The following is a 14,443-nucleotide window of genomic DNA, read 5'->3' on the forward strand; positions in this document are numbered from 1 at the left end:
ATCCTCGCCTCCATGGCGACAAATAAAGTACGTTTTTTACAAGTATCATCCCTGCAGGACGAGGAATAGCTAAACATGCTTCACTACACACCATAGCTCACTGGCGTCAAAATGTAAACAAAGGCCATTGATGGATCTACACCTGACATCCACTGTAATGATACCAAGTACAGTAGCGTATCTAGTCGATACTACTATGATTACGTCAATATTTTTTGGCATCCCAACATCTTCTTTCGTTTATTTATTTATTTATATTATGTTATAAACACAGGAAATATGTCCCTGGACACATGAGGACTTTGAATATGAGCAATGTATGATCCTGTTACGACTTGGTATCGGATTGATACCCAAATTTGTGATATCATCTAAAACTAATGTAAAGTATCAAAGAGAAGAATAAGTGATTATTGCATTTTAACAGAAGTGTAGATAGAACATGTTAAAAGAGAAAGTAATCAGATATTAACAGTAAATGAACAAGTAGATTAATAATTAATTTTCTACCACTTGTCCTTAATAATTTTGACAAAATAATAGAACGGAAAATGACACAAAATGTTACTGCATACGTCAGTAGACTAAATTAGGATCCTTTTTTTGGTTTACTTACTAATAAAAGACAAGTTGTCTTGTATGTTCACTATTTTATTTTAGGACAAACGTGCAATAAGAAACATATGTTTGATATACCCTAAGATTTGTTGTTAAAATGAAGCCAATAATGCAATTTTTTGTGGTCACCTTTATTTAGAAATAATTTTGGTACCGGTACCAAAATATTGGTATCAGGACAACACTACACGCAGGGAATACACGCGGAGATAGCCTAAACAATTGATTTTTAAAAACTGATTCTTGAAAAGTTTGGTTTGATAAGAATAAGAATCACAGACATGAATCAATTTTTCCGGCAAACCCTAGTGGTTAACTTACTTTTACATTTTCATGACCGTCAACAAAGAGCTCCTTTAACTCCCGTCCCTGCAGTTTGCCATTAATACCAGAAGAGGGCGCCTGTCACAGACCCACTTCTGCTCCCGTTTTTGCAGCAGGTCCTTGAAATGAATGAGTAGCTTAGGCACAGTCCAGCTAACCTCCTTGTTGGAGGTTTGTAAAACGATTACGCGAGTGCGTTCCAATTATTTTCCCCATAAAAGTGTGCCAGCTAAATATAAAAATCCATGTTCTTCTTCTCCACGGGGGACAATTTTAAACCACTAAATATCGATCGTCTTTGGGTCAATGAAAAAGCGACGTGGGCGCACGCCGCAAACAAACACTCTGCTTCAAGTGTTTTTTGCATTGTCTGGATTAATATAAATAATTTTGAAAAAGTAATTTGCATTTCCAGTGTCTGCTTGCAATCATCTGGGAGCATTTGTTGGGTTTTCTGCCTGCGTGGATGTCCACAGCTGTAACCAAATGCATTATTCTGAGAGTGAACCATAACCTCCATTACACATCAATGGACACGAGTGAACGGGGAAAAAATTATAAATGACTTAATTTCAGGGAATCGCGAGGAGGGCAGAATGTGGGTCACACATCTCCTCTTTTTCCATCCTAACAACAACTCTCCCTCTTCCCTCACCTTAATGGGAAAGCGAAGCTAAGCTAAGAAAAGCTATCCAAGCATCATTGACTATCACAAATAACTTATGGTATCGAGGGATCAATCATGAAGAGTACAATTAAGTAAAATATCTCAGTATGCATATTTATTCTCAATGTTTTTTGTTTTTTTTGTTACTTGTGGGGATTTAAAAAAACAAAACAAAAAAAACTGCCTTTTTCACACTGGAAGTGGACTTAATGCAGGCCTGGGCAATTATTTTGACTCGGGGGGCCAAATTTTGAGAAGAAAATGTGATACGGGGGATAGTATATCTGATTTTTAGGAACACGGATATAAAACCTCACAATAATATCTGATTGAATGCTAAAAACGTTATGACAGACCGTCCCAAAAAACGGAATGGAATTTTACATGTTTCTATGAACGATAAAACACTGAATATTGACAACAATTGTAGAACCCCCTCTCGATCAACATATTTTACAAACAAGCAAAACACAACAAAAATATAACAAACAGCGAAATATGAACGCAAAGGGTAAAAAATAAACTCACCTGATATATCTGATACATCACTAAGCTTTAGAACTTTGTTGTAAAAATCTCCTCCCGCGTCTGTCCTTGACACCCGCATTTCAGATTGGACGCTCTGGAAACACTCTGTGGAAACGCTCCCCACCCACACTGCTTGGTGCCTCGTCTGAGCTGCTGTGACTTAGATTACCATAGTAACTAATTAGATTACCATAGTAACTAGTATATCATGCAACAGTGCAGATTCCAACCATTGAAATACTTTGTATAGTTCAAGACTTACGGTAATTTGAAAACATCACTGCACATCAGAATGGCAGCTACAGTTTCGATCTTAAAGATCTAAAAATGTCCTACGGGCCAGATTGAAAAGCTCAACAAGTCGGGCCTTAATTTGCCCAGGTCTGACTTAATATAAACAAGTAAACATTATGGTGTGAATGAATTATCAGTAAAATACATAAAGAAGTAGGAATAAATATAAAACCACATGGTGTTCCTCAATGTAACTTGTTAACATGTCTTACTAAATACAGTATATTGCCAAAAGTATTTGGCCACCCATCCAAATTATCAGAATCAACTGTCCTAATCACTTGGCCCGGCCACAGGTGTATAAAATCAAGCACGTAGGCATGGAGACTGTTTCTACAAACATTTGTGCAAGAATGGGCTGCTCTCAGGAGCTCAGTGATTTCCAGCGTGGACCTGTGCAACAAATCCAGTCATGAAATTTCCTCGCTCTTAAATATTCCAAAGTCAACTGTCCCCTTTTACAAGACAATGGAAGAGTTTGGGAACAACAGCAACGCAGCCACAAAGTGGTAGGCCACGTAAACTGAGAGAACGGTCATCGGATGCTGAAGCGCATAGTGCAAAGAGGTCGCCGACTTTCTGCACAGTCAGTTGCTACAGAGCTCCAAACTTCATGTGACCTTCCAATTATCCCACGTACAATACACAGAGAGCTTCATGGAATGGGTTTCCATGGCCAGGCAGCTGCATCTAAGCCATATATCACCAAGTTCAATGCAAAGCGTCGGATGCAGTGGTTTAAAGCGCGTCTCCACTGGACTCTAGAGCAGTGGAGACGCCTTATCTGGACTGATGAATCACGCTTTTCCATCTGGCAATCTGATGGACGAGTCTGGGTTTGGAGGTTGCCAGGAGAACGCTACATTTCGGACTGCATTGTGCCGAGTGTGAAATTTGATGGAGGAGGAATTATGGTGTGGGGTTGTTTTTCAGGAGTTGGGCTTGGCCCCTTAGTTCCAATAAAAGGCACTTTGAATGCTCCAGGATATCAAAACCTTTTGGACAATTCCATGCTCCCAACCTTGTGGGAACAGTTTGGAGCAAGCCCCTTCCTCTTCCAACATGACTGTGCACCAGTGCACAAAGCAAGGCCCATAAAAACATGGATGACAGAGTCTGGTGTGAATGAACTTGACTGGCCTGCACAGAGTCCTGACCTCAACCCGATAGAACACCTTTGGGATGAATTAGAACGGAGACTGAGAGCCAGGCCTTCTCGACCAACATCAGTGTGTGACCTCACCAATGCGCTTTTGGAAGAATGGTGGAAAATTCCTATAAACACACTCCGCAACCTTGTGAACAGCCTTCCCAGAAGAGTTGAAGCTGTAACAGCTGCAAAAGGTGGGCCCACATCTTATTGAACCCTATGGGTTAGGACTGGTATGGCACTTCAAGTTCAAGGCAGGTGGCCAAATACTTTTGGCAATATAGTGTAAGTCATAATCATAACCATGTATTTTAAGTTTTACTCAATGTGAAGAAATTCCACATATGGTAAATAGAGTATGCCAAAATATGGCCAAAAAAAAAAACAAACGATGGGAGATGTTTGACACAAAAACAGATCAATTCCCATTATTTCGAACACATGGTCTTACCTCTTGTCCAGTGAGGAACAGCAGAATGTCCCCTTCCACTTTCTCCAACATGTGGATCTGGATCGCAGTGCGAACGGCCGCATCCAGGTAGTCCTTTTTCGGTTCAGGCGTGTAAAAGACCTCCACTGGGTGCGTGCGTCCAGGAATGGTGAGCAGAGGACAGCTGTCAAAGTACTGCTGGAACTTTCCAGCATCCAAGGTGGCGCTCATGACAATCACCTGGAGCAAGGATATCAAGGAATGTTGCTACTGTATGTTTCCAGATGGGACAAAAAAAGACACATTTTGTGCACCAGGACCACCAGTGGTTGGCACGGTGGCCGAATCCGGCCCGTGAATGACATTAGAACAATAATAGTAATCCATATTATGCTTTGTGAATCAATATTGCTAAACAGATTTAAATATTGATTCGTAATCAATCAAATTGATTATTTTACCCAGCCCTAACTGTAAATGTTTTTTTCATCCTCATACTACACAGCAGATATTTTCATCATTATCGTCATTATTATCCAGTGTTTCCTATACATTCATTTATGGCGGCGTGCCACGGATACATTTCAACCCAAACAATCAAATTTGGCGCTCCCTCCTAAATACACTATAAAGCAGGCCTAATTCTACATCTGGCCCGCCAAAGCTTTTCATTTGGCCCGCCGAACATCACCCAGATAGGCTTGATGAAACCATTCAAACTAGGGTTCATCATGTATGCAGTACTCCCGCCACCAGCAGGGGGCAACAGCGAGGCATATGTCACAATGAAGCAGCAGTGGGGTGAGTAGAAGAAGACTACCCACTCGACCCTGCAAAAAAATCTAAATAAATTGCAAAAATCTGACTTTTAACAAGCAAGTGCTCGAGTCATTGTTTCCTGGCAAACCTTTTAAGCGACTGACACATTGATCCAGACAAGCAGCAACAATATTAAAAGTTAAAGTACCAATGATTGTCACACACACTTGGTGTGGTGAAATTATTCTCTGCATTTGACCCATCACCCTTGATCACCGCCTGGGAGGTGAGGGGAGCAGTGAGCAGCAGCGGTGGCCACGCCCGGGAATCATTTTAGTGATTTAAGCCCCAATTACAACCCTTGATGCGGAGTGCCAAGCAGGGAGGCAATGGGTCCCATTTTTATAGTCTTTGGTATGACTCGGCCGGGGTTTGAACTCATGACCTACCAATCTCAGAGCGGACACTCTAACCACAAGGCCACTGAGCAGCGGCAGAAATCCCAGCGTATACGCATTACGAAACTTGGCCAAATATTTGTAAGTAGATATAAGTTGTTCATAAATATTTGTAAGTAGATTAGGGCTGAAACGACGCGTCGACGTAGTCGACGTCATCGGTTACGTAAATACGTCGAGGACGTTTTTGTTCGTCGACGCGTCGCATATTTACGTCACACTACCGTCATGGCGGAGCGCAAAGCAGACGATGCGAGCGGTGCGAGCGAGGGGAAAAAAGCACGCCAAAAGTCGTCAAAAGTGTGGGAGTATTTCAATAAACGGCCTAAGAAGAAACGCTACTTTTACTCCGCTACTTTTACTCCGCTATTTTTATCTACATTCAGCTCGCTACTAATTTTTATCGATCTGTTAATGCACGCTTTGTTTGTTTTGGTCTGTCAGACAGACCTTCAAAGTGCTTGCCTTACTGGTGACGTTTCACTTCGTTCCACCAATCAGATGCAGTCACTGGTGACGTTGGACCAATCAAACAGAGCCAGGGGTCACATGACCTGACTGGCTCCGAGCTAACTTCGGGTGTTACCATTTAGTGGTCAATTGTACGGAATATGCACTGTACTGTGCAATCTACTAATAAAAGTTCCAATCAATCAATCAAAAGTGTGAAGGAAAAAAGACCCTTTTTTATTTCAACCGTAAAGACTGACTGCACAGTTCCTGTCTTCACAATAAAAGTCCCGCTCCATCGCGCCTGCGCTTTCAAAATAAGAGTCTCCGAAAGCCAGCGCAAACAAGCTAGCAAGCTACGGAGTTTGCCGCCAATGTATTTCTTGTAAAGGGTATAAAAACGAATATGGAAGGTGGACAAATAAGATGCCAAATAACAACCACTTTCATGTGGTATTAGACAGAAAGGAGGAACATTTTTTCTCCTCCATTTGAAAACGTGGACGTTACCAGCACTACTTCCTGATTACAATCAATGCAAGTCATCAGAATCAGGTAATACACCAACTTATATTCTTGTCTTCATGAAAGAAAGGAATCTATATGTTAAACATGCATGTATAATTATTAAAACACCTTTAACATGTAAACAAAAACGGCAAAATAAATAAATATAAATTATATACTGTATATATCAATGTATGTATATATATATATATATATATATATATATATATATATATATATATATATATATATATATATATATATATATATATATATATATATATATATATATATATATATGATATGTGTGTGTATGTTACTCAGTACTTGAGTAGTTTTTTCACAACATACTTTTTACTTTTACTCAAGTAAATATTTATAAAATATATACTCCTTACTTTTACTTGAGTAATAAATCTCTAAAGTAACAGTACTCTTACTTGAGTACAATTTCTGGCTACTCTACCCACCTCTGCTAATAATGTTGTTGTATGCACACTGTGTCGAGCGGAAATGGCCTATCATAGCAGCACAACGGCAGCGTTCTTGCCATCACCATCAACTAGTCAATCGTCCGCGTGAGTATACGTTGTCATCATTACACAAAAACATGAATGTGTCATTTGTATCTGCGTTGTAAATTCATAAACTAAAGCACCTTTTCGCTCTGAGAGGAGCGTTTGGCGTGCCTGTTCAGTGTTTACAAAGACGCGCTCCTCTTTAACGCTAACGTTAATTAGTTGTGCAAATACCTTTTACAACATTAACAATTACGTATGCCAGGTACTATGTACAAACAAACAATTAACTTTCACTTTAATCATACTATCATTGTTGTGTTATTAAGCAAAATAAGCAAAAGTTTTACTTTTGTTGAAATGTTTACACTGTTGTTACAGAATATTTCGTTTTGCACTTTTTTGTATTGGATGTTTATCTTTATTTTTGCACATTTTAGCAAATAAGCAATACTTTTACTTTTGTTGAAATGTTTACACTGTTGTTACAGAATATTTCCGTTTTGCACTTTTTTGAATTGGATGTTTATCTTTATTTTTGCACATTTTAAAGCAAAATAAGCAATACTTTTACTTTTGAAATGCTTATACTATTCCAGATATTTTGTCATGTTGTTGTCAATGTTGACTGAGTGGCCATACTTTTTTTTGGGGAAATAAAAGCCATGCCTTTTGAAAAAACTGGCCTACATTTATTTTTTCATCTTCATTTCAAATAAAAAAAATAATCGGTAAAAGGAAAAATAATCTATAGATTAATCGAAAAAATAATCTATAGATTAACCGATTAATCGAAAAAATAATCTATAGATTAATCGATAGAAAAATAATCGTTAGCTGCAGCCTTAAAGTAGATATAAGTTGTTCATAAATATATTTATTTTGTTTTGTATTGAAATTGCTGTCTTCGTGATGTATTTTGCATTCGTGGTCGTGTTGTTTTTTTGTCTGTGAGTAAGGATCAAGCCTTGTTTATTACATGTAGTGCTACATTTGACCAGTAGAGGGTGACAACGCTAATGTGTGATTTAAAAGACAACTTCAAAGATGCGTTATAACTTCATATTTTGGTCAACTAAATTTTTAAGGAATTAGGTCGACTAAAACTAAATCCATCCATTTTCTACCGCTTGTCCCTTTTTTGGGGTAGAGGGGGGTGCTGGAGCCTATCTCAGTTGCATTCGCCACCTCATCGCAGGGCCAAGACTAAAACGAAATCATTTTAGATTACTAAAATTTGACTAAAACCAAAATATATTTTCTTCAAAAGACTATGACTGTAACTTAATTAAAAACTGCTGTCAAAATGAACCGTTATTAAAATTCATGTCATTACAATGCCGTGCAATAGACATCGTAACTGCTTCTTTTTGTGTGCTTCCTAATAAACAGGAATACGGTCAGAAACAGTGTTGCCCACTATTATTATTAACATATTAATATACTAATATTAGTATTAGAGATTAGTAAGGGTGTCTAAGAATGGTCTACGATTCGAGTCTAAAAAGTTGTATTCGACAATTAACCTCACGGTCGAATCAAAAGATGTTGAACCCTGCGAGGTGAAAGAGGAATGTGTTGAGAGGATGTTCGGGGATGAGGGGTACGGAGGTTAATTTGTGTCAGTATTACGAAACCTTTTTTTGACACTGAACATATGTAACTGCATTTTTTGCATTTGAATTTTGTGAACTGAATTCTTTTTTACATCAAATTATGGTGACAATTTAATGAAAAACAATTGAGTGTATAAAACTCAGTGTTTAAAAATGATGTGTATGAAAACTCGAATAAAAATTCAGTGCATACAAAATCACTGTAAAAAAAATTGCAGTGCTGAAAAATTCAGTGTTGAAAAATTCTGTCTTCAGTGAAGAACTAAAAAGACCATCTCAAAAATGGAATTAACTTAATTTTTTTTACTGAATTATACGACAGTCAGAATGTACATAACATTTTAGAATGTGGGATTTACAATATTAACTATGAACAATAAAACACTGAATATTGAGAATGTATGAACGTTGCTCTTCTACTACAGAGCAACTCTTTGATCGACTTATTTTTATAATCGAGCAAGAGCAATAAAGATGCAGCAAACACGGCGAATCACAAACGCCAAGGGTAAAAATCATCCACATATTCGATACAATATCACTGTTCTGTAGAACGTTGCTGTGGAAAGGAAAAAAACATATATAAGTCGCACTGGAGTATAAGTCGCATTTTTGGGGGAAATTTATTTGATAAACCCCAACACCAAGAATAGACATTTGAAAGGCAATTTAAAATAAATAAAGAATAGTGAACAACAGGCTGAATAAGTGTACGTTATATGAGGCATAAATAACCAACTGAGAACGTGCCTAGTATGTTAACGTAACACATTATGGTAAGAGTCATTCAAATAACTATAACATATAGAACATGCTATACGTTTACCAAACAATCTGTCACTCCTAATCACTGAATCCCATGAAATCTTATACATCTAGTCTCTTATGTGAATGAGCTAAATAATATTATTTGATATTTTACGGTAATGTGTTAATAATTTCACACATAAGTCGCTCCTGAGTATAAGTCGCACCCCCGGCCAAACTATGAAAAAAAACTACGATTTATAGTCCGAAAAATACGGTAATTAGAATGAAGAATGCAAGAGTTAAAAGAAAACAGTGATAAAAAAAAGAGATTTGTTACTGTAGCTTGTTGGGATGAGGGAGTAAAAGAGGCAGAAGAAGTTGCAGAAGAAGTGCTGACTCTGGTCTTCCAGCCACAGCATTATAGCAACCTTTCCATCTCAATAATAAAACCACTACACTGCTTGCTGATTACTGTCACATCCATAGAAGCAGATGCTTCAACATGTTCAAGGATACTGCAGTGACCTGGCGGTCATGCACAGTGTTGAAGAGTTCTTAAGATTATCCAACCGTCGATAAGGCCCTAATGTAGCATGAACTGTCTTGATTGTGTGCGTGTGTGTGTGTCTAGTGTTGTTTTAGTGTTGGAGCGTCATAATCAATCAATCAATCAATCAAAGTGTATTTATATAGCCCTAATCACAAGTGTATCAAAGGTCTGCACAAGCCACAACGACAGAGGACAAAGGACCACCTAATGTCACCTGTAAAGACCCGGGAACCTTGAATCTTTTCAGATACTTTTGATTGTCTCTTTCAAAGAAAGTGACAAGCAACATTTTTTGGTCTTATTGGACCCTTTTTCTAACATGAAAACACTTGTGGGTCATGGCCAACTAATTGTGCAAATTAAACAATGACACCATCTACTGATTGCAGGTCAGTGGGAAACACTACTGTTTGTTATCATTCATTAGTAAATATGTCTATATATTGTACGATCTAAAAAGCATTTGAAAATTCCGTGAGGCATATTAAAGTAACTTTTTAACCTTCATAAAATATTTTCATAACTTTTGGGATGATACATGCATGGACTTAAAACTAGTTGAATGACACCTCTGTCATGGCCTGTGGGGGTCTGTATCACTTTTACTGTCACTGAGCCACTTCGAGAAGAGCGGCAGGAACTCTGCCACACAAAAAAACTACAAATGTGCTGACTTGATTTACGGCATACGTCACTCCCCCTTTCCCCATTCGTTAAAAAGACGGAAGTTGACGCGAACGCCTACTCGCTGCAAGAAAACAAAAAGAAGAAGAACGCCGACGAGCAATTACTGCTATGAAGACCGAAGCTCCACAACAACCAAAGAAATGAAAAGTTTTGTCTGAGGAGACAACAAAAGAAAAAATGGAGCTTACCCGGATAAAAGGACAGTCAGGATCAACATTGCCTCGGCTTTTACTCACTGGCGTGAGCTCCAGCATCCCCCACGACCCCGAAAGGAATAAGCGGTAGAAAATGGTTGGATGGGTGAGCTCAAAGACGAGAAATTTCAGACCGATGCTTCCTTGGCTCTGTTCCTGCTAGATTATTAAGTGACTTTCAATGCCCAAATCAAACTGATAATGCTAATGTTAGCTTTTGTAAATTTGCGTGGTAGCAATAAATAGCCACAAGCTTGATAGTTTCACACTGCTTCCTTTGAAAAAACATACCGCCAGTCTTTCTTTGCTTCGGACCTCCATCCACACTGATATATTCTAGCGTCATGTTTGTAGCGCAATCTAGGCGTCTGTTATTTAACATCAGAATAGCCATTAGAGACATAATATTTGTGCCAATATTACAGCGGACAACATACGCCTTCCGCCTGAATGCAGCTGAGATAGGCTCCAGCACCCCCCGCCACCCCGAAAGGGACAAGCGGTAGTAAAATGGATGGATGGAACATGCCAGTTTGCGCTAGTCCTCATGGGAAATGTGGTCTACTTCTGGCAAAGCACTACCGCTTTGGTCCACTGGCACCGCCAAAATCAACCAAAACTGAAAGTTCTTAAGTGGGGCTTTAAAGGGCTTGAACTTGAATACTGTCTCTACGCATTAGTTAGCTTCATTTGTCCTGACTGAATAAAGGTAGTTAAAGAGATGGGGAAGTATTTTTTAGTTTAATCTAATCCAGTAATTACATAACATAAAATTAACATGAATTGCAAACGTTGCTCTGAAATTACACTGAATGGTCCCGAGTGTGTGAATGTTGTCTGTGTTGGCCCTGAGATGAGGTGGCGACTTGTCCACGGTGTACCCCACCTCCCGCACGAATGCAGCTGGGATAGGCTCCAGCACCCCCGCAACGCCGAGAGGGACAGGTGGTAGAAAATGGATGGATGGACAGAAGAGAGTTAGAAACCCCAAATTAGCAGGAAGGTTTGTGGGAGGAGTGAGTTGTTGTAGTGTACGATGGCATCCTGACGTTGGTGCAATGTTATTATCCAGGCTTTATTAGGGTCAAAAATAGAAATTTTTAAACAATTCTCAATAATTCACGTTCATTGACAAGTCGCAAGTGGTCTTCTGGTTCTGATAACATAACGTCGGCGAATATCTAATGTATATACAAAAATTAAATCCAGGGTGTACCCGACCGACTGCCCGAATGCAGCTAAGATAGGCTCCAGCACCCGCCGCGACCCCAAAAGGGACAAGCGGTAGAAAATGGATGGATGGAATAAGGTAAAGGAAAAAGTCCGGCCTTGAGGTCCTCATCTTTCTGAATGTGGCCTCCAGAATACTTTGGATGAACAGTGCCGGTCTATGCTGAACAACCTGGCATTCCACTACAAAGCCAGTGACCTATACCAGGCTGTGACAGTCCTTGGCGCCCCATTTCAAGTACACACTGTTCCCTCTCGAGCCATTACATAGAGTGCATTAGGATTTTGATGGGAAGCGCGTCGCCACATTTTCAATCTCAAACATGATCTTTCTCTCTCTCCGCTTTACGCTCGGCGGGACATCGTAATTGCTCTTAATCAAGGCAAATTAAACTTCCGAATTCGGCAAGGCGATAGATAGGGTTGAAGGAGATGGAAGGGGAAAGGCAGCTGAGCATCATTCCCAATAACTTCCACTGTCAACAAATATCCATCTGAATAATGACAATGGAAGTACCGTATTTTTCGTACTATAAGGCGCATTTAAAATATTTTCATTTTCTAAAAAATTTGACAGCGCGCCTTATAGAGCTGCAACTAACAACAAATTTGATAAATCGATTAATCTGTCGATTATTACTTCGATTAATCGATTAATACTCGGATAAAAGAGACAAACTACATTTCTATCCTTTCCAGTATTTTATTGGGGAAAAAAACAGCATACTGGCACCATAGTCTTTTAACTTGCCAAATAAAACAAGGAAAATTATACAAAAATTCACACTTTTGACACCCCTGCTATAGATAATAGAAAATGAAATCTGATAAATCTATCGATAAAAAGCAGAGCCTGGCGACGCATGCGCGTTTATCATAACTCTCTCGCTCTCGCTCTCTGTCTCTGCCCCTCCCTCACGAATGCTGCTGCGCGCACAATTTGTCCAGTTTTTAATCCCTTCTTAACCCTGAACGTACATTGTTAATACACGCAACCATAACTCAAAATGCCGGACATTTGAGGCATTTAAGAAACACCGCCCGGACAGCCCCGCATAAGAGGACATGTCCGGTGAAAAGAGGACGTATGGTCAGTCTATCCTAACCCGGTCGCTGTTAATATACCTCTTTTCACCGGACATCTCCTCTTATGCGGGGCTGTCCGGGCGGAGTTTCTTAAATGCCTCAAATGTCCGGCATTTTGAGTATTGTTTACACAACGTGCAGCACGCTACTTAATATGTCCGTGTGGAAACTCGTTCGGTACACCTCCGCACCGAACCGAAACCCCCGTACCGAAACGGTTCGATACAAATACACGTACCGTTACACCCCTATTATTTTGATTATTGTTTCTCAGTTGTTTGTAAATGTTGCAGTTTATAAATAAAGGTACAAAAAAACCACACAAAAAAAAAGTTGGCTCAGCGCATGCGCATAGCATAGATCCAACGAATAGATGACTAAATTAATCGCCAACTATTTTTATAATCGATTTTAATCGATTAGATGTTGCAGCCCTAGCGCCTTATAATATACAGTATGGATTTATTATCGTTGTGCTTACCGACCTTGAAGCAATTTTATTTGGTACAAGGTATAGTGGTAAGTGTGACCAGTGGATGGCAGCCATACACAAAAGAAGTGTGGATTGCAAGTTGACACATGTTCAATAAAGCAAGCCCAAAACTTTGATGTTCCATTGAGAATAGAGAACATTACACACAACACTCAAAAATCTGTTAAAATGTTTTAGTATGACATTGCACTTGATGGATTTTCGGCGCATTACGGCTAACGTAGTCAGGCGTACTGTGCTTCAACATATGGTTATTATTATGGAAGGACCTCAAAATGGCACCTGGTGTATTATCTGGCGTTTTGTTTTGCAATATCATGCAAAACCAACTTTTCTTAACTATTGGTACCTGCTGATGTGTATTAAAAGTCCCGATAAGTTCAGAAATGTGCGCGTGTCAGCAATTGTATTCCACGCTGTAGTCAATAAGCTCCTTATTTTTCTCTATCCTCCTTTTGTGGGGTATTCATCCTCCACTGTTGCCATTTCTAATATAAAGTAGCCTACAGTTTTAACTTACAGTATATCTGTCAGTAGACTCGCTATGGAAGCGCTAAAAACTACCGGTACGACAAAGATGACAGGGAGAAGACGCTGTCGATGTGCAGCCACGTAAAAAAGACCGCCCACATAATCATCATGAGTGAAATGCTGTCATTGTGAGGAGAAGGAACATTTGTTTGGGAAAATAACGTGTCCGGGATCCCTTATATTTCCCCAAAACATCCTAAACTAAACACTGTCTAGACAGCCACTTAAAGGCCTACTGAAACCCACTACTACCGACCACGCAGTCTGATAGTTTATATATCAATGACGAAATCTTAACATTGCAACACATGCCAATACGGCCGGGTTAGCTTACTAAAGTGCAATTTTAAATTTCGCGCGACATATCCTGCTGAAAACGTCTCGGTATGATGACGTCAGCGCGTGACGTCGCGGATTGTAGAGGACATTTTGGGACAGCATGGTGGCCAGCTATTAAGTCGTCTGTTTTCATCGCAAAATTCCACAGTATTCTGTTGGTGAATCTTTTGCAATTGTTCAATGAACAATGGAGACAGCAAAGAAGAAAGCTGTAGGTGAAAAGCGGTGTATTGCGGCCGACTTCAGCAACACAAACACGGCCGG

The 14,443-nt window shown here is 39.4% G+C and overlaps 1 protein-coding gene across 4 annotated transcripts in view; it reads right to left on the reverse strand.

Annotated features, from left to right (window-relative positions):
* LOC133606704 (ATP-dependent RNA helicase DHX15-like) overlaps positions 1-14,443 on the reverse strand; it is a 67,087-nt gene that overhangs the window by 43,873 nt on the left and 8,771 nt on the right. For all 4 annotated transcript variants that reach the window (XM_061960942.1, XM_061960943.1, XM_061960944.1 and 1 more), the window contains exon 5: positions 4,033-4,251. In XM_061960942.1, coding sequence (XP_061816926.1) covers positions 4,033-4,251 — 219 coding nt within the window. The remainder of the gene's footprint in view (positions 1-4,032; positions 4,252-14,443) is intronic.

This window comes from Nerophis lumbriciformis, linkage group LG05 (genome assembly GCF_033978685.3).
Source record: "Nerophis lumbriciformis linkage group LG05, RoL_Nlum_v2.1, whole genome shotgun sequence".
Taxonomy (NCBI): domain Eukaryota; kingdom Metazoa; phylum Chordata; class Actinopteri; order Syngnathiformes; family Syngnathidae; genus Nerophis; species Nerophis lumbriciformis.